Source organism: Pongo pygmaeus, chromosome 5 (assembly GCF_028885625.2).
Source record: "Pongo pygmaeus isolate AG05252 chromosome 5, NHGRI_mPonPyg2-v2.0_pri, whole genome shotgun sequence".
Classification (NCBI taxonomy): domain Eukaryota; kingdom Metazoa; phylum Chordata; class Mammalia; order Primates; family Hominidae; genus Pongo; species Pongo pygmaeus.
Window position 1 is genome coordinate 48,065,537 of NC_072378.2, and position 23,069 is coordinate 48,088,605.

General features: G+C 41.7%; 1 protein-coding gene across 1 annotated transcript; it reads left to right on the plus strand.

Annotated features, from left to right (window-relative positions):
* The first annotated feature begins 321 nt into the window (after positions 1-321).
* Positions 322-22,953, plus strand: LOC129039248 (putative adhesion G protein-coupled receptor F2P). The gene is made up of 9 exons (XM_054492851.2): positions 322-412; positions 4,763-4,805; positions 5,903-6,054; positions 6,995-7,228; positions 8,192-9,553; positions 13,924-13,965; positions 17,493-17,552; positions 20,642-20,718; positions 21,949-22,953. Exons 1-8 carry the CDS (start codon positions 341-343, stop codon positions 20,687-20,689), a joined length of 2,013 nt encoding a protein of 670 aa, XP_054348826.2. The 5' UTR covers positions 322-340; the 3' UTR covers positions 20,690-20,718; positions 21,949-22,953.
* The last annotated feature ends 116 nt before the right edge of the window (positions 22,954-23,069 follow it).

The following is a 23,069-nucleotide window of genomic DNA, read 5'->3' on the forward strand; positions in this document are numbered from 1 at the left end:
TGGCAGGCAGTAGCTTCCTTTGGAGGGGTTCTCATGTTAGGAGTGACGTGCAAGCCAACAGCGGAGGGTGAGGGATATCTCAGCAATTGCCTGTGTCTCCCAGTGCTGCCTGTGCTGTCACTGCAGCCTCCTAGAGAACGAAGTCAATGGGAGGCCACAGGACACTGCCTCTGGAGCAGAAAGGTCTGAGAAGACAGCACGGAAGAGGAAGACAGCCCAGTCTCATAGGTGAAGTGACTGGGTCTGCAGTGGCATGGGACCTATGAAAGCTTCAAATTGGAGACATTTTGCCATTTTATTTGTTTTTATAGAAACAAGAAAGTCAGCTGTGTGGAAGACAATGACTCATACACTTTTGCTGTACTACTTGGTGTTTCTTTGGCCCACAGAGTCCTGTAGGACATTGTATCAGGTAAGAAAAGGGGAAGGAGTGGAGGATGAACTGGTGGGGAAAGCAAATTGGCAATAAAATCCATCAGCTAACCAGCTCTCGGTTACCAGAGAGCTGGAGTATAGGGAAAAGATGGTGATAGAGTGACTGGCCCAGCCAGAAGTAATTGCAACTACAGCTAAACAAAACCCACTTTAACCAATAGCTACACATTGCTTTTCTCTCAACTTTTTTCCATGAGTTCCTGAGATGCAATGAGGCTCAAATGATTTAAGAGTAATAAATACTTTGTTTTATATCTTCTGATAGTGAATGTTTCAGTTGCTCATAACCAGGGTGGTACCATTTCCTGGGGGCACTTGAAAATGTGGGGGTGTTAAGGGTTGCCATAATGACCAGGAGGTATCAGTGGCATTTAGAGGCAGGGCCTAGGAATGGCCTGGCACAATGAAGCATTGTCCCATCCAAAATGGCAACAGCATCTCCCATAAGAAACCTGATAGTGAACACCATGAATGGGCTAGAAGAAGCAATGAGCAACTCAGGCAGTGGTTAAGCAAGGTCTCACTGGGACGGAGTTTCTGGCAATGGACTCTTTTAAATTTTGTAGGATGGAGGCCCTATGGCTCTTTCTGAAATATTTGTCCTGACACCATAAGTCATTTTAATTTCACTGTTAGTTACTCATTTAAAATAAGTTGTGGATGAGCACAGAGAGAGGATACACGAAAACATTTTGAGCATCTTCTGAAGAGAGTACTATTATTTGACCACAAGTTCTGGAAGGCAGCTTTGAGATCAACTGGTGAAGCTCCACTCCCTTATTTTCCGGTTAGGGAGATGGTGATCCATGTTGTGGGATGTGATTTGCTTGAGGTACATACTTACTCAGTTACAGGGCCAAGGCCAGAACCCCTGTTTTCAGATTCTCGGCTTCTTGATCTTTCCATTTTAATATATGTCTTCTTAACAAGAGCCTCTTAGGAAAAAATGACTTTGGAAGTTCCTTCCAAGAGTTTTCCGAATGATATTCACTTTACCCTCAAGTTAGTTTGTCTTTGCTTGGGAATCTTCTCCATGGCTCCCCTTCCCCACTAATACTAAACAGGTACCTGGTTTCCGGGAGAAGTTAGAGACTCTTGGAAAGATCATTTCCTGAATCCTGTCCAACCCTACAGCTTGTTACTACTTCCTCCCTTCATTCCGTTTCTGCATTCACACTTTTCTGCAAGACGGAATGTGGACAGGAGGCAGAGCATGGCAGGTTGGCTTTGTTTCTCTTGATCATTGGGATTTACCTTACTGGGAACATTCTATCCTTCTCTTCTCATTAGACAACCTGCTGGGTGCTGAGCTGCTGTGCTGCTGATGCTGCTGGCTCCTGACCTGCCTATGCTCCCAGGCAGCTCAGCAGGTTGAGCAGGTTGCCGGTTTGCAAGTATCTTTTTTTTCACAGTATTAGGTTGGGGACTGTTGGTATCCAAAGCTAAAGTGATCCATACTGGATGCTACACTAGAAATGAAATAACCAGAGGAGTATGTGATGTGCTTTGGCAAATTTAGATGGGAAGAAATTAATTAGGTCCTTTCCTTAAGAAGGCCGAGTTTTCAGACTCCAAGTAAACCGAATATCATGGCTTTCTGCCCACATACATGATAAATATAATGTAACTTCACTGGGGTTTATTTAATGGACCAAATATCATCCAGAGTTGTTGACTTATAACTGCATTTATCACAGTGTATTGAAGACCATGGTCCTATCAAGATGGGTTTTGAGTACCTTGAGATGCCTATGTTTCCTTCCACTCATCCCCTCTGCCTGTTGCACTCAAACGTAGGCTGGCTGTTTAGAAAAGGCAGTATTGTAGGAATCAGGAGATCTAAGTTCTCGTCCTAGCTGTAAGGGGCATTTCCTGCATGGCCTTGTGCAAATCACCACACTATCAAGCCTCATTTTCCTTAACTGTAAAATAAGAGGGCTGGATTGGATGATCTATAAAGTCTTCCAAAATTCTGAAGATATTATTTTAGCGTTCTTGTTTGGTGCAAGAACTTTAATTCTTCCACCTATAAAATAAGGCTTGATTCTCTGGACTATAAAATGAGAAGTCATCTTCTGTCAGTGATTTCACAGATATGAATCCTCAGTGATACTTTCTTGACTTTGGAGAGATCCCAAAACTCAATTCAGATTCCCCATAAGTTCTTATTTGGTAGAGAAAAGAGGGAATATTCAGCCTTGTTTCTTGATAACATAGAGAGAAGTAAGGTTGTGAAGAAGAACCCCATGAGTTGGCATGAACCCCAAGAGTTAGTCACAGAGCTGTGTCGGTGAATTTCCAATTTCTTCCTCAACGGATTAGAACTTGGAACTCAAGTTGGAGTAATTGGGTTAAGGCTCTTCTCAGCCACTAGGAAACACTATTCCAGTGCAGAAGCAAGAAAACTGTCTTTTTCTCTCTCCTCACACACACATACACACATGAACATATATGTCAGTATATATATCCATACTAAAATGTATATATGAATACACACATATGTACAAGACACTGAACTAGCTACTTGGAGGAATATGCTGAAGCACAATACACAGTCCATTTTCTTAAGGAACTTGTAATTTAATTGAGGAGCTAATATGCTTCTATAAAGAAGATTAGATAGCAAAATGGCAGGTCAGGTGAGAATATGCCAAGCATTGAATGTATGTTTGGCTGTATGGATGATGATGCCTGTAGGAGCCAGAGGAAAAGATGTATCATGTGCAGAACTGGATCAGGAAAGACCTCTTGGAAGGGGGAAACTTGAGCTTTGTATGTAACTGAAATTCAGTAAGTTTATGTGCAGAATAATAAGAGTAGTAAATTCTTAAATAGACTTATAGTATTCTTAGAGCCCATTCGTAGTGCTTTTCATAGATGAGCTCATTTATTCCTCATAAACATGCTCTAGGGCAAGAATCATACAATTATGGTACTATAGTTCTTACTCCACTTTATGGAAGAGAACACTGAGGCTCAGAGGGATAAACTTTCCCAAGGTCTCAAATGTTGGTGTTGAGATTTGAACCCAGGTTGTCTACTCCCAGAGTACATCCCTTGACCACTATGTGACACTTTCTTAGTGAAAGGTCAGGTATGGTCTCGATGGATGGGACACGGGGCGGGGGGGTTCTAATTAGGAGTGATGGAGATGCTCACGGTATGGGGAAGCTAGGTTTTGGAGGAGTCCTCCTAAGGAAAAAGAATGCAATGTTACAAATACAAAACTAAGGGGAAAGTGAACATTTATTTAGAATGAGAAAAGGAATCACAACAAATTTAGAAATGCTGGATAGTATTATTTAGCATTGTTTAGTAATAAAACAATATTTTTATTAATGAAATGCCCACCTTTTAGTTCTTACATTTTTGACTGCATACTTGCATGATCTTATACCTTTTTTCTATGGAGAGAATAGAAATATTATTCAGTCTTTCCTGCAGCATTATTGATCAAATTTTTTTCTTGTTATTGCTAGTTTAGAGAAGTATCTTTCAGTTTCTAATTTATTATTAGTAATGGCATGTAAACATGTAGGACTGTTATCAAATTTGGGAAAATTCTATCCAATTTATTTCATATGTGAGCTGCAAGATATCAGGCAACTTAGAATTTTCTTGTTCTGTGAATAATTGTAAATGTTCTTAGCATTGATGTCACTTAAGTGTTGATGCTCTCATTGTAATGCAGAAGTGACTGGAAACTACATAAGTATATCCGACTAAATTCAAACTAAATGTATCCCAGCTTAACTTGTCCGGAATCCATGAATAGATACGGCTTCTCTGGTGATACCCAAAATGAGGGAGGGTATGAAGGAGGCAGAACTGAAATGGCAAAAAATGATGGTCTTAACAGATGGCAGGTAGTTAAAACATTTTGCTTTTGAGAATTTAATAAAACATATGATCATGTAAACACATGAGATGATCTGCTCATTGAGCGTGAGAGGAGAGCAATCTGCTCATTGCTAGACCCTCTCCCAGGCCTTCAAAAAGTCCCATATGAGCAAGGGACTCTGAAGCTTAACCTTTGTCAACTTCCTGGTCAATCCACTTCTGCTCATAATGTGTTTCCTGGATAGAACATAGACTCTTCTTACTGGAGAGAGAGGAGTGTTCATACTGAGTAGCAGTGGGAGAGGAATGTGGTCCAGGCTGAAGGGAAAATGGGGTCACAGAGAAGCCATAATTCATGGACTTGGCTTCGGGTGGGCCATGCTGGTATCATAGCTAATTTAACTATGGTTGTTTGTGACTAAAGTGAGCCATTGGGCTGGCATATCAACAATTGATTTTGATGCAAATTTTGATTTTCCCTTTCTAGGCTGCCAGCAAAAGCAAGGAGAAGGTACCTGCCAGGCCATACGGTATGTTGGCAGCAGTTACTTATCACATGGAAGTTTTGCTGTCCATCTATTGTAATAGAGGGCCATTCTCAGCCCTCTGTCCTGTGGCATGCAGATGGAATCCTTGATGACTCTGATTTTTTCCCTTCATATTAAATTGTACCTTTGTCTTTCTTTTTTCTTTTTGACTTTTATGTTTGGGGGTACACATGCAGGTTTCTTACATTGGTAAATTGCGTGTCACTGGGGTGTGGTGTACAAATGATCCCACCCAGGTAGTGAGCATAGTACCAGGTAGTAAATTGTAAGTTTCACCCCAGCCCTGTTCCTCTCTCCTCCCAGCACCCTCTGCTCCATCCTTGTCTAAGAATTCTTTGACATAGATCCTTTGGATTGAGCCCATTCAAACTGGGCCAGTGGCTAGAACAGGTCTGTGAGAACTCATTGATGATGTAACATATTATAGAGTTCCTGAGCTGAGAGGCTTCTTAGCAAACATTGGAAGCAGTGGATTCCAACTAGTGGACTGCACTGTGGGTTTGTCCCTCTCACTTCACCTGGGACAGTTCCATTTTTTTTTCTGTTTGTTTTTTAGACAGAGTCTCACTCTGTCTCCCAGGCTGGAGTGCAGTGGCACAATCTTGGCTCATTGCAACCTCCACCTCCTGAGTTCAAGCGATTCTCCTTCCTTAGCCTCCTGAGTAGCTGGGATTACACGCACGTGCCACTACACCCGGCTAATATTTTGTATTTTTAGTAGACACGGGGTTTCACCATGTGGCCAGGCTGGTCTCGAACTCTTGACCTCGTGATCCGCCCGCTTCGGCCTCCCAAAGTGCTGGGATTACAGGCATGAGCCACCACACCCGGCCGTGTTCCACTTTCATCTATTTTGTACACTAGAGTTCAGGATAAGATTTTGTTGGAAGCAGTAAAATTTTGTTGCTGAAATAGATGATGACCACTGATCCATTTCAGTCTTCCTCCACTTTAGGAAAAGAAGACACTAATGTCTGCAGGATTTATGTGCTGCCACTGCAGTGACACCTTGGTGATTGGCCCAATGGGCCCAGAGCCCAGACCTTCCCATCTGATATGGTCTCCTTTCATTTTCCCAGGTGTATGCGATGGTGTCTGTACAGACTACTCCCAGTGTACTCAACCTTGCCCTCCAGACACTCAGGGAAATATGGGGTTTTCATGCAGTAAAAAGACATGGCACAAGATCACTGACACCTGCCGGACTCTTAATGCCCTCAACATCTTTGAGGTAATATCTTTTCTTTTGCAATATAGATTCTAATGTGGATTCTATGAGCACAGTGCAGCCTCCCATTGGCAGTGGATATTGCCCTCAGTAAGAAAGAGGATGAGCATGTAGCAGGGCAGCATGTAGGAATGGGTGAATAGATAAGCACCCACTAGCCTCACTTTCTATGCAAAAATAGCCTTCTAAACTTTGGGTATCTGAAAATCTGTGCCCGTGGACACCTGGCCATGTGAAGGGGCAGGCTGCAGGAGGGCCAGAAGGGGGTCCTCTAAAGCAAGGGTCAGCAAACTTCTGTAAAGTGACAGAGAGAAATATTTCAGGCTTTGTGGGTCACAAGGTCTCTGTCGTGCCTACTCAACTCTGCCATTGTAGCATGAAATCAGCGGTAGACAGTATTTAAATGAATGGAAGGGCTGCATTCCAGTAAAACCTTATTTACAAAAAACCAGGCAGCCAGCCTGGGTCCATAGTTTGCCACCCCTGCCTTAAAGTGTAGGAACCAGAGTCTGAATCTATGGGAGATATTTTCTATTGCTATTTTCAGTCTTGGTGTTCCAGCTGATTCATCCAAATCGAGTTTCAAATTTCTATTTTTAAGACAGACTCATGGCTCATGATTTGCCCTTCATAAATATTACAAATGAGCTTAAATGGCACTAGAAATTTCTATATATACAGGTTATCTGAAGAGATATGCTGAAGATAACGGTTGTTATTTGGGGAGAGGGGAGTTAAGGAATAGGTAGATGGGAAGTAAGGACTTTTATTTGCTTGTTCATACAACTTGGTATTGGTCAAGTTATTTCACAGCAGATGTGACTCTGAGAGTGTAAAAAAGAAAAACATTATGTTAGGCTGTCCTAAGTTTCAGTAAAGGTACTTTTACATTTAACACAAAAATAAAAATTATAAAAATTTCTTTCTTTTTGCCATATCATAGGAGGATTCACATTTGGTTCCACCATTTGAAGACAATATAAAAATAAGTGTATATACTGGAAAGTCTGAGACCATAACAGATATGTTGCTACAAAAGTGTCCCACAGATTTGTCTTGTGTAATTAGAAACATTCAGCAGTCTCCCCGGATACCAGGAAACATTGCTGTAATTGTGCAGCTCTTACACAACATATCAACAGCAATATGGACAGGTGTTGATGAGGCAAAGATGCAGGTGAGTGTCCCTGAATACTTGGTAGAGCATTATCTCAGTGGGAAAGGAATGCAGGTTTGTTGGAGTATTCTGTGAGCTTCTTAGGGACTAGAAACCATGTCTTTCACATCAGTATTTCTAATGTCTAGCAAAGCAAGTGCTCAGTAAATCTTCATTAAAGAAAGGATGAATAAATGAATGGAAAAAGTAAACATATTTAACCAACAAATATTTATAGGGAGCACTTACTTGGTACTGTATTGAAATTTGGAGTATGAGTTACCAATGTATCTTTTGGCTATTGAATACATTTAAGAAACATTCTATGTTCTGGAGAGAGAAAGACTCCTCTTATTTTCATTTGTGAGTCAGGATAGGTTGCTAAAACGGAAAATAATTGAATGCAAAGAAAACAGCCATACCTATCCACTGCAGAAGCATGAAATAGAACGGGGTCCATTTTGCTTGGTTTTAATCTTCAAAGCGAAGACAGTAAAAAAGTAGATTCAGACTCCAGGGTGAATTTCCAATTTACTATGTTCTTGTATAGGGCCCTGCAACACATTTGGGATGCAACAGAGGTTAATCACGTGATGGGTTCTCTGAGCAGGGTAAGCAAGTTGCTAGTTTCGCCTAGGTGTGATATAGAGGGGATGATGGACATGAGCATGTGGAAAGCTGCCCAGTGGCCTGGCTCACAGGAGGCCATTGCATAAATGGAGGAGGGCATGGTGAGGCAATTCCTTTGTAGCTCTATCATCTAAGTCAAACTTCAGTGTACATGCAAGTCACCTGAGGATCTTATTAAGATGCAGATTCTGATTCATTAAGTCTGGGGTGGGGCCTGAGATTCTATATTGCTAAGAAGTTCCCAGAGTATGCCTAGGTTGCTGGTTGGAGGAGCATGCTTTATAAAGGTGAGTGTTGAATGTGCTGGCAGTTTCAGAGAGTGGCTCAGTACTAACACAGGTTCTTCATTGGCAGAGTTACAGCACCATAGCCAACCACATTCTTAACAGCAAAAGCATCTCCAACTGGACTTTCATTCCTGACAGAAACAGCAGTTATATCCTGCTACACTCAGTCAACTCCTTTGCAAGAAGGCTATTCATAGATAAACATCCTGTTGACATATCAGATGTCTTCATTCATACTATGGGCACCACCATATCTGGAGATAACATTGGAAAAAATTTCACTTTTTCGATGAGAGTTAATGATACCAGCAATGAAGTCACTGGGAGAGTGTTGATCAGCAGAGATGAACTTCGGAAGGTGCCTTCCCCTTCTCAGGTCATCAGCATTGCATTTCCAACTATTGGGGCTATTTTGGAAGCCAGTCTTTTGGAAAATGTTACTGTAAATGGGCTTGTCCTGTCTGCCATTTTGCCCAAGGAACTTAAAAGAATCTCACTGATTTTTGAAAAGATCAGCAAGTCAGAGGAGAGGAGGACACAGTGTGTTGGCTGGCACTCTGTGGAGAACAGATGGGACCAGCAGGCCTGCAAAATGATTCAAGAAAACTCCCAGCAAGCTGTTTGCAAATGTAGGCCAAGCAAATTGTTTACCTCTTTCTCAATTCTTATGTCACCTCACATCTTAGAGAGTCTGATCCTGACTTACATCACATATGTAGGCCTGGGCATTTCTATTTGCAGCCTGATCCTTTGCTTGTCCATTGAAGTCCTAGTCTGGAGCCGAGTGACAAAGACAGAGATCACCTATTTACGCCATGTGTGCATTGTTAACACTGCAGCCACTTTGCTGATGGCTGATGGGTGGTTCATTGTAGCTTCCTTTCTTGGTGGCCCGATAACACACCACAAGGGATGTGTGGCAGCCACATTTTTTGTTCATTTCTTTTACCTTTCTGTATTTTTCTGGATGCTTGCCAAGGCACTCCTTATCCTCTATGGAATCATGATTGTTTTCCATACCTTGCCCAAGTCAGTCCTGGTGGCATCTCTGTTTTCAGTGGGCTATGGATGCCCTTTGGTCATTGCTGCCATCACGGTTGCTGCCACTGAACCTGGCAAAGGCTATCTACGACCTGAGGCCTGCTGGCTCAACTGGGACATGACCAAAGCCCTCCTGGCCTTCGTGGTCCCAGCTTTGGCCATTGTGGTAGTAAACCTGATCACAGTCACACTGGTGATTGTCAAGACCCAGCGAGCTGCCATTGGCAATTCCATGTTCCAGGAAGTGAGAGCCATTGTGAGAATCAGCAAGAACATCGCCATCCTCACACCACTTCTGGGGCTGACCTGGGGATTTGGAGTAGCCACTGTCATCGATGACAGATCCCTGGCCTTCCACATTATCTTCTCCCTGCTCAATGCATTCCAGGTAAGTCCAGATGCTTCTGACCAAGTGCAAAGTGAGAGAATTCATGAAGATGTTCTGTGATTAGGTGCTTGTGACATTAGATTTCTACATAAAAGCCAATGGATTTGGGATAGCATATGGAGTGGGGAAATAAACTTTTGTTCCAGAGATACCTGGATTTGGATCCTGACTCTTTCATTTCCTAATAATGTATAACATGATCTTGGGATATTTATTCAACTTTTTCAAGCCATATTTTCCTCACATATAAAGTGAGTGCAACACTGTTCGCTTTATAGGGGTGTTTGGAAAGTGAAATTAAATGGTGAATGGGAAAGGATCAAGTACTAAAATGATCTAAAGACCATAGACAGCCTAGTAATAGGCTAAGTTGTTATGGTTTAAAAATTAAGCAATAACACCTTCCCCAAAGTTTAGGTATGTAGCTGGAGGCATTAAAGTTTGCACATTTATTACATTTCCTTCCACTTAGGATTTTTAACTACCATTGGAAACCATCTTATTTTAACACAGCAAGCTATACAGAGAGGTATCAAAGATAGTTTCTCCTCTCTTCTCTTATCACACTTAGATGAATTAAGCAATGTTCACAGTTTCATGTGTATGCTTTGCCAAATTTTCTATGCTTATACAAATATATTTTCACATAACACAGGGGTTAAAACAATGTATATTATTGTGTAACTTGCTTTTGCACTTAAAAATATGCTCTAGAATTTTACCAGCTCATTATGCATGAATATGTCTCTAATGGCTGCATACCATTCCATATTCAATAATTTCCTTCTTGATTGAAATTTTTTTCCATTTTTATGTGTTATAGTATGTGAGTGATCCAAAGTTTATTATATTGAATGTTAATATGTAGATAGTAACTAATTGAAAAGAAAGCTTTTATTTTTCTAAAGATATCTAAAACATTGTCTTTTTTTTCTGAATGTGTGTGGTAGCCAGTAAGACTATTTTCAAGTAAATGCTTTACCTAATTGCTAATAGGTATCTTAAGTCAAGTATCTTCTCATTTTCCTTTTTCAGAATTTATGTATAAATGATTTCACTTTATAATAAATGCTTTGATGTCTTGAAGAACAATGTTAATAATAATAGGGGTATCTCATATTTTGAGTCTCTACTTTTTTTGCACCTCTATAGAAAATATTAATTGTATCCTACATTTGTATAGCTTTTGGTAGTTATCAGTTGCTTTACGCATGTTTACAAAACTAGTCATTGAAAAGACTTGGGTAAAACCCCTATTTTTCATAAACCCCTCATGAGCTCATGACTCATTCCACAGCATTTTCCTTCTCTTGTCTCCCTTAGGGCCATCTTATCTGTGAGCTTTGTTTTGGACAAGGCTGTGAGCACTTGCATTTTGATATCATGAGCACCTTTACCTGTCATAGTAGGATCACTTGTGCTTTCAATTTCGTTTCTGCCTTGAATCCCAGTAAGGAACAGGGAGGGGGTCTATCTAAGCGCCAGTACAGACGGGGCAGTGAGGAGCTGAGAACAAAGTGTCAGTGAGGCCCAGTGGGGGGCACTGGGCAGTGCTGTGTTGGAGCTGGCCTGTATTGGCTCACGGGAGCTGCCTATTATATTTTCACGATTGTTCTGAGCTGGCTGTGAACACAGTCATCAATAACAATTAAATCATATAGACTTGCAATTAAACAAATTAAGTTAAAAGTAAAGGTCATGTATCCTCAGAACTCATCACTTCCTAATTATTTGTCTACCTTTTCTCTTGAGGTTACTTGCCTCTATTGTGTCTGCCTGGTGGAAAATCTGTACAACGATGTGCTACTGCCCATCTCTTCCTAAATCCATGCTCAGTGAGGTCACAGGGCAAGATTCAAATAGGCCATGGTGGGTGTAATTAACTATAGAGATTGGCAAACACTACAAATGAGGAGAGTTTATTGCCATTTACTAGCATATCACTGGATCAGAGCATCCTCTGAGGGAGGAGAGAGAGGAGCCATGGATCTCCTGAGATGGGAGACACAACCAACTGGGTGGAAAAAGCAGGAGAAATGGAGTCTTAGGATAAGAAGAGATGAGGGGCAGCAGCAGAGGCTGATGGAGCACAGACAGAGGGGAGAGATTCTGAAACATATTGAGAAGCCCAGACGACATAGGAGAAAGACTCCTGTAAAGATTTCCTGGTCCTAGCCCCAGGGGAATATCTGCACTAGTTTTAAAGCTCAACCATCCCCTTTACTATAGAGGTTTTATTATGGTGTCAGTTGCTGCCTCGATTACCCACCTTGTCCATCCATAACTTCTGGTTGGCATCCTACTCTTGTATTTACTAAGAGTAATTGTGGGCTGGGTGAGTTTTTGGGACTCCCTCATAGCTGTTTTGGTGGGAAAAAAAATAAAGCACATATACCAAAACCTGGGAGAACACCTTGAGATTTACCTGTCCAAACTGTGCTTTGCCTACTAAAAGAAATGCAAAGAAGCTGCTACTGGTGAATTGTTTGTTAGGTATATTCTCTCTTCCCTTCTCAACCAGATATTAAACTTTATGGCCAATTTTTTTGTCCAAATCTTCTGAAAGATATTTTGCATAACTTTCTCTAAGGTGGCATGGGCCAACGAAAAGTGATCCTAATGGAGTATTTCCCTGTTACATGTTTATAAAGTCATGTTTATAGTCATGTTACATAACTATAAAAGTGCAGGTTGCATAATAAAGAAATTAAACACATACATACACTCAAATGAGGAGACACTACATTTATTACTTATTTTGTGCCAAGCATTATGCTTAATATTCAAATACAAATATAGATAGACCAACCCCAAGGAATCAAAAATCTTATAAGGAGAGAAATTCCTCTTAGTTCTTTAGCCAAAGAATATTAGCCATCAGCATATTTGTGGAAAAAACATGCTAGAATTGTTGATCCCAGATCTTTAAAAAATATAATTCCAGGGTCAAATTCACGGAGATCCTGACTTGAAGTGTATTCCTAGTACCAAAATCAGGCTGGAATATATTTGTCCCAAAGGGCCTTATAAGAATGATAACTTTGCAGCCTAATGGACCATGCCAACAATAATTTTTTTTTGTAGCAGATACAATAACAGATTTCAATAATCACCTTGTAGGCTCAGAGTGTTACACAGAACAATCTCACAAAAGCCACATGGAGATTAAGCTTTTGAGGGTTGGACTGGCTGAAGAGAAAGGTGTATGTTAGTGTGTTTGGGGGACTGGATTAGCTGCAAGGATGTACACTGGTCCCTGTAAGGTCCTCCACCTCTCATCTGGGCTTTTACCAAATAGTGTTAGGTTTGGTATTGTTCTCAGTGATGAATACCAGGTTGTAACATCTTTATGGTGCCAGCTGTATAAATCCCATGCACCTCAACAGGCCTCTGGGTAGGTAAGAGTTCACACTCACTTATGAAGTCAGAGCAGCTTAGCAAGGCTATTCGTAAATAAAAGGTCATGATCTCACCTCCCTTTTCAGATGAGCCACAGACGGAGTAACTGCACATTTAGGAGAAATTTTTGTCTAATGAATGTTCCTGTCTATCACATTTTGAATGCCAAATAGCAGCTTCCTTTTCCTTAACTGAAAAATGGAACTACAAGTTGCCCTTCCTTCGTCAAGGGGAGTTTTGTGCCAATGTATGTGAAAAAGAAGTAAAAACTTCAAATGGACTATAGCTATAGAAGAACAGCCTGTTTTGGGTTTTATATGGGTTTTTTTTTGGTATGGAAAATAAAAGATATAAAAGCTAATGAATTCCTTCTATATCATCATATTGGGAATACTTGTCATGTGCTTAGAAACTCAATCTATTTAATGTCATTAATTTTTTGAGGATGTATACACTTGACTTTTCTTTGCAAGTTTGATAATATTCTTTGTAGTGGATGAGAGAAGGAGGCTGAAGGTGTTATGGGAAGCTGAGCAACAGCTGTTTCTGCTGTTTTCTGTGGAAGCTTCTCTTACTTATTGTTCAGGGACAGCAAGCCTGCAGTTCATTGCCCAACCCCTCCTCTGACTCTTTCTTGGATCATTATATTCTGTTGAGAGGCCCAGCTCCTGCTAAGTGCAAACACTTTAATTTGTCCAACGTAAAAGGAAATTTAAAAAATATTCCTGTATGATGTAGGGAACTTGGTCTCTTTGGTTTACTGAGGTACCTCTACAGTGGCTGCCATATGGAAGACACTCATCAATATTCATTGAATGAATCTAGGTGTTGTGATCTAAGGATGACAAATTAAGAGATTTCATAAAATTGTTTTTGTTTTATCAAAATAGGAATTGGTAATAACTGAGAGTATGTTTTATCATCATCATTCTTTTGTAAATGGTTCTTCTTCCCTCTTCTGTGTTTCCCAGGGCTTCTTCATCCTAGTGTTTGGAATCATCCTGGATCCAAAGGTACTGAATGTAAATTCTTCTTGTTGCTTTTTCTGTATTATCAGTACTTGGCCATGTAAAGGCTTGTAAAGGCTATTTATTGAAAAGCTTTCACTTCAGTCGTTTGTACAGAGGTATGAAGCCTGGATCACTGCTGTTTACAATGTAAATGATATTGACCAGTTTGTAAGTTCTTATGGGAATAAATGTTTTATGTACATTAGGGCTGATTCTTAAAACAATTGTAGGTATTACTATTTTCAATTTTACAGATGAGGAAACCGAGACTCAGAGTGAACAGCTTGCTCAAGATCACTACAGAAACCCACTCTGATTAGTTGAAGCAGAAAAGGAACTTATTAAATCTCGCAGTATTATCTTTGGGAGGGTCTCTTTGGCTTGGAGTTTTGGAGGCTGTACTCCAGGAATAGTTACCAATGCACAGCACAGAAATGCTCCACAAGAGATACCATTGCTCTTCCCCACTTTGCTGGGCACAGATAGTACAGCTCGACAGGCCAATGTCAAGCAGTAAACACTTAAGCCAGAGTTGCTGCTACTACTGCCTGGGAGATCACCTCACCCTGCCTGACTGGTACACCAGCACCTGCACCTGCATTTATGCATTGTCATGTCTGATTGGCTGAGTTCAGGTCATGTGGTCACGTCTTAGCTGCAAGGCTGGGTGGAAGTGTGAGTTCCTACTTCTATCTTGAGCAGCAGTGGAGTCAAGAAAAGAAATTCTTCAAATACAGATGAGTCTTGATAAGTGATGAGCATTGAAAACAAATAAAAACCAAGCAAATGAACAAACCCTCAAATGTTTATTCAGGCTTCTAAGATCACCCTCTTTCCATTGTACCATACTACCTTCTGGAAAAAGTAAAGCAAACAACCCTCTCAGATATAAATGCAAACCCCTTCTGTCAATTAAAGTAAATAAATAAATAAATATGAAAAGGAACAGTACCAGGTTGGATTTACAAAACAAAGCAAAAAACCAAACAAAAAACCCCAGACAAACAAAAACATAATCCACTCCTTCCCCCAAACACCCCACCTTCACTGCAGAGTTTGTTTGTTTACTTATTTATTTATGTTTTACTATTTTTTACTTATTTATTTATTTTATACTAAATAAGAAGAGCACCTGTATTCAGCTGGCAAGACTTAGAGAAAAGGACATGTTAATTTTTTTTTTTTTTTTTTTTTTTTTTTTTTGAGACAAGGTTTTACTCTGTTGTTCTGGCTGGAGTGCAGTGACACCATCATGGCTCACTGCAGCCTCGACCTCTTGGGCTCAGGTGATCCTCCCACCACAGCCTCCTGAGTAGCTGGAACTACAGACACATGCCACCACACCCAGCTAATTTTTAAATGTTTTTGTAGAGATGGGGTCTCCCTATGTTGCCCAGGTTGGTCTCAAACTCCTGAGCTCAAGGGATACACCCATCTTGGCCACCCAAAGTGCTGGGATTACAGGAACGAGCTACTGTGTCCAGCCTACTGCCAGTAATATTCTATTAAATTAATATCAAAGGTTTGTTAAAAGGTCAGGAGATGGAGACCATCCTGGCCAATGTGTCGAAACCCCGTCTGTACTAAAAAATACAAAAACGTAACTGGGCATGGTGGCATGCGCGTGTAGTCCCAGCTACTCAGGAGACTGAGGCAGGGAAATTGCTTGAACCCGGGAGGCAGAGGTTGCAGTGAGCCAAGATCGCTCCACTGCACTCCAGCCTGGGAGCAGAGCCTGTTGGGATGCAGAGATAGTAATGCTTTCTCTGCCTTCTCCATTAGATTATGACAAAGAACAAATGCAATTTTGTAGGTAAAAACACAAAGCACTTAAGGTATTCCCCAGTCATATGCCACAGGATTATGTTTCTATTATTCATAATAACACAACTAGTATCTGTAGCCACAGTACCAGCAGCCGCATTTTTACTTAGTTTACCACTGTTAGGTGAGATGTGCAAAGAACTCCAAGTCATGGAAACTTCTATCAAGATGAAAACCTCTTACTTTGCAATTATGATATGAAAGGTAAATACTCCAAAGTGTCACAGGACCATACATGATTCATTGACCAAAAGTTGTATATACCAGTAGTCTTCAAACTTTTAGGATTAGTAAAACACAGTGAGTACATATCCCCAGATGTGTTCATTATTAACCTAAAAAGTGTTGTGTACATTATGAAACCTAAGAGTAAAAAAGGGTGAGAACAAAGAAATGTAAGTAGAAGTGCCAATGTATCTTCACGAATCCCAATGGGCCCTTCAGCACACCGTCCTCCAACCCTGAGGGGTGGTTTGAGGTCTGTGTGTGACAAAGAATACGGCATCTGCAGGGAAGGGGGAAGCCACCCTGAGCTGGAGGACTTTGGCACATATGAATTGTGAACACAGAACTTCTACAAGGCCTTGGAAGGTGAATAATATTTTGTATAGCAGAAATAAGAAGAGGGCCTGTATTCAGCAGGCAAGACTTAGAGAAAAGGACAGGATGACTTGGTCAGGGAAGATGAATTTCATGGACTGTTGCTATGTTGTATAGTACTTTTTTCTTTGAGACAGGGTTGTCATTCTGTCGCCAAGCCTGGAGTGCACTGGCATGATCTCAGCTCACTGCAACTTCCACCTCCTGGGTTCAAGCGATTCTCCTGCCTCAGCCTCTCAAGTAGCTGGGGTTACAGGTGCCCATCATCACGCCTGGCTAATTTTTGTATTTTTAGTAGAGAGGGGGTTTCACTATGTTTACCAGCATGTTCCCGAACTCCTGACCTCAAGTGATCCACTCGCCTTGGCCTCCCAAAGTGCTGGGATTACATACAGGCATGAGCCACCATGTCCGGTCGTACAGTACTTTTTTTCCTCTAGAAAAGGTGATTTGAATAATTGACAAATTGTGAGAAGTGATTATGTAAGTGCTCCATAAAAATAATGCCAAATCTAGGCCAGGTGCGGTGGCTCATGCCTGTAATCCTGGCACTTTAGGAGGCCGAGGCAGGCAGATCACGAGGTCAGGAGATTAAGACCATCTTGGCTAACATGGTGAAACCCTGTCTCTACTAAAAATACAAAAATATTAGCCAAGCACGGTGGCATAGACCTGTAATCCCAGCTACTTGGGAGGCTAAGGCAGGATAATTGCTTGAACCCTGGAGGCGGAGGTTGCAGTGAGCCGAGATGGCCCCACTGCACTGCAGCCTGGATAACAGAGTGAGACTGCATCTCAAGAAAAAAAAAAAAAAATAGAAACTATGTTGAGGAATTCTCAAACTTTTGGCAAATTGCATTTCTCAGGCATTGGGTCCATATTTAAGGCCCTGAAAGTGAGTATCCTATGCCACCTCCACCTCTCTTGTCTCTTTCCATCTTTCCACCTTTTCCAAGACTACTCTACCAGGTCACTGATCCCACCATATCCCTCCAACAGAACCTAGCTGCTAACACAGTACCTGGCCACAATATCTGCCAGGCCCAAGCATACGTGTTATCTTCTTACGATCTTCTAATTCTTAACCTCTTTTGTTAAATATCCAGATAAGAGAAGCCTTAAAGGGTCGAGTAGCCTCTGCAAAAAGGAGCTCCAGAATATCAGAGGTAAAGCTTTCATATTCATTTTTGTATTTAAAAGTTTAACAAGATAACAATCTTAGAGTTTCTGGCATATGGAGTGTTGCTAACACTCTCACCTTAATACTTTGCAGTGTGGATTTCCCAGAAGTGCTGGGTGCCTCTTGAAACAGTTCAGATTCTTTCTGGAATATGGGGATGCAAAGAGATGCAAGTGGAGTTACATGAATTTAGAGGAGAGTGACAAGATGGCTGGCGTTGGAGGGTGAACCTCAAACCACATAGTAGGAGAGCAGGTGATGAAAGAAATGAGAGAAGTCTTAGGTTCCCATGACATCTCACTTGTTCTCTATGACTCCAATCAGTTGGCCCTCATCCAAAGTGTAAAAACTCCAGGGAAACAAATTCTGACCCTACACAAAGAACTACTCAAGAGGGGCCAGCTGCCATGGTACTGAAGTGGCTTAAGTGGGCTTGGGGCCTGCACAGGGTTGCTGTAGAGAAGATTCAGTCATTGGACAGCAGGCTGGACTATAACAGGGTCTCTAACTTATCTTCTATTCCTGTGACTTAGAAACAATGTATTGTTATGCAAAGAATGAGGGCCATGAACTGTTTTGAGGGAGGGAAAAACTGCTGCTCAATTTTTTAAAAAACTTTTAAATGGCAGCAAAAGGAGATTCAGGGTTGGCCCAAGGAATACACCCACAACAAGCAAGGAGGTGATCTAGAGCCTCCCATGCCAGTGTCTGCTAGGGTCCACATCCCCTGTCATGGGCTGGGGCTTCAGGGGATCTGCATGGAGAGAGGCTAATTGATGGGGCTGGGCACCCTGTGGCCCTGAGAGCAGCGCTGCCCCATCCTCGTTCCTTGCCTTCCCATTCCCTCTCTGTTGATTTCTTCAGCCCTCCTCTTCTCTTCTCTTTCTTCCCTCTCTTTTCCTGTTCCCTTTTGCCTTACTCTTACCTAACCTTTGGTCTTGTTTTTAGTCTTTGGTCTCCATACTTGGGAGTCTGCTGGTTTCTCTGTACCCCTTTCAGCTTAAAAAAAAAAAAAAGACCCAAAGTTTAATGCAAATGACATTAATAAATGTCTAAAGCAATGGTTCTCAACTTGGGCTACATATTAGAATAAACTGGGAAGCTTCACAAATGGGGTTGCCTGGGTCACACCCCTGGAGATTCTCATTTGATTGATCTGGAGTGTGGCTTGGATTTGGGAGTTCTGAAAGCTCCCCAGGTGATTCTAATGTACAGTCAAGGTTGAGGGTCATTCATCTAAAGCCTCCCTGAAGTGTCCTGGCATTGAAAATATTTGTCTCCAACAAGCATCCCTGATGTAAGTACTCTCTTCCTTCACTTTGGTCTGCCGTGGTGCTCTCAGGAGAGAGTCCTGACTCTCTCAATCCCTTCCAATTTAGCTTTGCTCCTTTCCTTACGTGTTTCAGAATTGATCCATTCAGGTCATCATAGAGAAATTCTACTTTTCAGTGTCATAAAATCCTATTCATTTCTCCCACTTCTCTTTGTGGTTTTATGTGACTGATAAGTCAAAATAATATCCAGCATTTTATGAGTAGTTGTTGATTGTCTGATTCAGTGGTGATGCTGGCTGTACCTTAGAAACACCTAGGAAGCTTTAAAAATATACCACTTCAGGGCATGGTGGCTCATGCCTATAATCCCAGCACTTTGGGAGGCTGAGGTGCGCGGATTGCCTGAGGTCAGGAGTTCGAGACCATCCTGGCTAACATGGTGAAACCCCAACTCTACTAAAAATACAAAAATTAGCCAGGTGTGGTGGCACATGCCTGTAGTCCCAGCTACTCGGGAGGCTGAGGCAGGAGAATCACTTGAATTTGGGAGGTGGAGGAGTTGCAGTGAGCCCGAGTTAGTGCCGCTGCACTCCAGCCTGGGTGACAGAGTGAGACTCTGTCTAAAAAAACACACACACACACTTTCCAGGCCCTACTCAAGAAAAATTAAATTAGAAACTCTTGGAGGTAGGGCCTAAGCATTCTTTAAAGCTCCCCAGTGATTCTAATGTGCTATCTGGGTTAACAATCACTGGCCTAGGTACTAGGTAAATTTATCCTAATTTCTTGCACTTCTCCCTTCATTTCTTGCTCACTAACTTTAGGTCACTGCCTGCAATTAGTTTTATCAACCCTGCTCAGAGGACAGAAGTAGGTATTTCATCTGTGCTCTTCTCTTCTGCTTTGTAGGCCTCTAATCCCTAGGTAGCAATCTTCTGTAGTCCAGATTCAACTCCCCTCCTCATAGCACCTGCTTAGGTAGTATCAGTCCTGCTTCCCAAACCCAGCATAATAAATTTGCTTGTCTGTGTTCATTTTATATCTGATGTGATGAATTAGGCTATGTTTATGTGGTAGTAATTCTACCAGTGAGTTAATGTATTACCTATCTTAGGCAACACATTCCTAAAACACGAGGACATCCTTTGGACACAGGCGCATTACAAGGGGATGGCTTTAACGCTGAGGATTTCAGCAGACCAGCTGAGAAAGAGCTATTTGAGAGCTTGGAGCCCTTTTGCTGTCTCTCTCTCTCTCTCTCCATGCCACTCAGTGTCTTCTCCACTGTCCACCACACTCCCAAATTAGAGTCTCCTTCAGTAGGCGGAGCCAGGCCAGGCCAAGCAGGAGGAGGATCTCTCACAGCAGTCGGTTCCTATGTTGTCAGTGGTTCCAATATAAAAAAGGAGAGAAGAGAGCCAGGCGCAGTGGCTCACGCCTGTAATCCCAGCACTTTGGGAGGCCAAGGCGGGCAGATCACGAGGCTGAGTGTGGTGGCGTACACCTGTAGTCCCAGCTACTTGGGAGGCTGAGGCAGGAGAAATGCTAGAACCAGAGAGGCAGAGGTTGCAGTGATCCGAGATCGCGCCACTGCACTCCAGCCTAGATGACAGAGTTAGACTCTGTCTCAAAAAAAAAAAAAAAAAAAAAAAAAAAAAAGAAGGAGAGGAGAGGAATAAAGTGAAGGAATAAAAGGAATTGCTGTGGATCACAATTCCCCAGGTGCTTTGAATAATTGTGATAATTGAAAACAGACTAATAATGATATTTAATAAATGCAATTATACTTTGTCTTCAACAGAATGCTTCTTCTGAATTATCTTGTCATCCCATCAAAGGCCCAAGTTAACAAACCAGGCTACATTCCTAACCTGGGAGGTGAGTACAAAGCAAGGGGTTCCCATATATGTCATATATGTGACATTTCTTTTAAAATTGCAATTTGATTAATTATAATTAGAAATGATTTTTTCTTCATTAAAAGGATTCTCCTATACAGTCTATTCTCACCTAGCTATGGTTGGAAATATATTCACACTTCAAATTCTTAAGCTACTGAGATTTTTTTTTTCCCTGAAAATTAAGCAGGCGTGTCTGAAAATGCTTTTAAGTTAGCCTGGGTGACCTTTAGAGGGGAGTGAGGAGAGCTTCCTGCTTTACTTAGCTGCTCCCTCTCTTCAGTCTTCTCTCCAGTTCTCTATCCCAGGACATCCTATATGATATCAGCAGTATCCCCAGATTTCCCATTGTGGCCCCTTTCTTTTCCCTAGCCTGAAAAGATCAAGGTATTATGATAAATAATAGCTGTGAGAGGCCTCAGGGATGATGGAGACGTTTATTTACATTTGAGATCTCAGAGACAGACAAAGATATATAGAAAAATAGAAGTAGAGAAAGGAGCCACAGGGGAAAACAGAAATTCAGATACACAAAGACAGAGGGACATGGTGGCTCACGACTAGAAGAGAGCCACCTAGATACAAGGACATGTGCAGACACAAGTCTTCCAGTCCTGTGTCTCGATGTCCCTCTGGATCTAGAGACAGAAAATAGAGGAAGACAGAGGAATCTACATCGAGATACCCACATTCATAGGGAGACAGAGACAGAGAGATGCAGGGAGAGGATAAGAGATGCATTGGGAGATCCAGAGAAATGCAGAAAAAAAAAAAAAAAAACAGAGAGATGGACTCACAGAGACACATACAGTGTGACAGAAACAGAAACAGAGATAGATGCACTCAGCTATGTAGAGAGGGCCTCCCACCCCTCATCCCAACACATCCAGGCTCCAGCAGCCTTTGTGGCTTTCTGTAGCAGTCCACGGCCTTATATAAAAAGTGGATCTTTTCCAAGAAGTGTTACACTGAAAAGGAGGTGGCCCAGCTTAGAGAAAGACAAGGTGTGTAATTCAGCATTTGTGGGCAACAGAAAAGACTGTTCTCTGGATTCCAAAGTGGCTTAAAGGGAGGAGACTCTCCATCGGCCATAAGGCATGTACCCAAATGGGCTCATTGTTCAAGACAGTGAGCTTATAATGCAGATGTTGTAAAGCCTATGAATCTTGCTACTTGTACATTAAAGCTGTGATCTTCTGTTCTTGACAAGGTTGTATATTCCAGGAATGGCAGAGCCCAAAGGAGAAATGTGCTCATTCCTGTCTTCTTGCCTCTGGAGAATATTTAGGAAGCTCACACATGTGGTGCTGATGGAGGAGGGCGTGATGTGCAGAAAGGATGAAAGGCTCCTCTGTCTAAGCTGTTCTGTGCTACTAAACATTTTTTGTCCATCAACTGTACATAGCTACATATAGGTCATGCTGGGCAGCCACAGCAAACAAAAAGACAAAGGGGGCCATGACTATGGTTTTTGTTGGGGCTTCTATCTCTATGCTGTTGGGTCGCATTTGTCTTCAGAAAGCAAGCTCTGTCTCATCTTGGAAAAGGCGGCCTGGGATTTCACCTGGCTGGATTCTGTGTGTTGCTGAGGGAGGAGCCTCATGAATAGTCACGAAGAGTTGGGCTGACTCTAAGTAGGTCATTGCTGATTATTATTATGTTTTTTTCAAAAGGAATCCACTGCCAGTATATTCCACTTTTTCAAATTTAAATAGATCGGATGGTCAACCTGGTTTGGGCTTAGATACAACTTCCTTGGCCATGAACCAAGGGGAAAAGCATAGAGCTTTTGAGACAGAAAGATGACCATTTTCAGTTAAGGAGATGGAAGCCTGCAGTTGTGAGTCAATGCTAATCAAGGACTGAGCCAGAGGTAGAAACCCAAGTGTGCTGGCTCCCAGCCCTGCACTTGCTCTTCAAGACCATGTAGACACTGAAGGATCTTCTGCCTACACTGACAATGTAAGATCAATCCTCACCAACAATATGCTTTTTTGATACCTGGGATTGGAGAGAGGAAATATCACGTTTCCAATTCAGAGCTGCTCATTTTCTTAACTTGTGTGTAAACAAATTCAACATTCAAACCAGGTGTTACCTGATAGAACAGTATTGTACGTAGAAGCTCTTTGAGAAAAAAAAAGCCTCTTTACAAAGCAAGGACACAGATGACTGCAGCAGCATCTAACTAGTGGATGAAGGCAAAGGGGCAATGGGCAGCCTTTAATTATCCCAACAAGAAGTCAGTATTGATGATGTTTCATTACAAAGGAGAAAGTGGGGCTCACTTTAGGTATGAGTGCAGTCCCTTCCTTCCTTCCTTCCTTCCTT

Coding starts and splice junctions, on each gene's coding strand:
- LOC129039248 (XM_054492851.2), top strand. CDS start 341: ATGACTCATACACTTTTGCTGTACTACTTGGTGTTTCTTTGGCCCACA. Junction 6,055..6,994: donor ATGCCCTCAACATCTTTGAG/GTAATATCTTTT, acceptor GCCATATCATAG/GAGGATTCACATTTGGTTCC. Junction 17,553..20,641: donor GGAGCTCCAGAATATCAGAG/GTAAAGCTTTCA, acceptor TGTCTTCAACAG/AATGCTTCTTCTGAATTATC.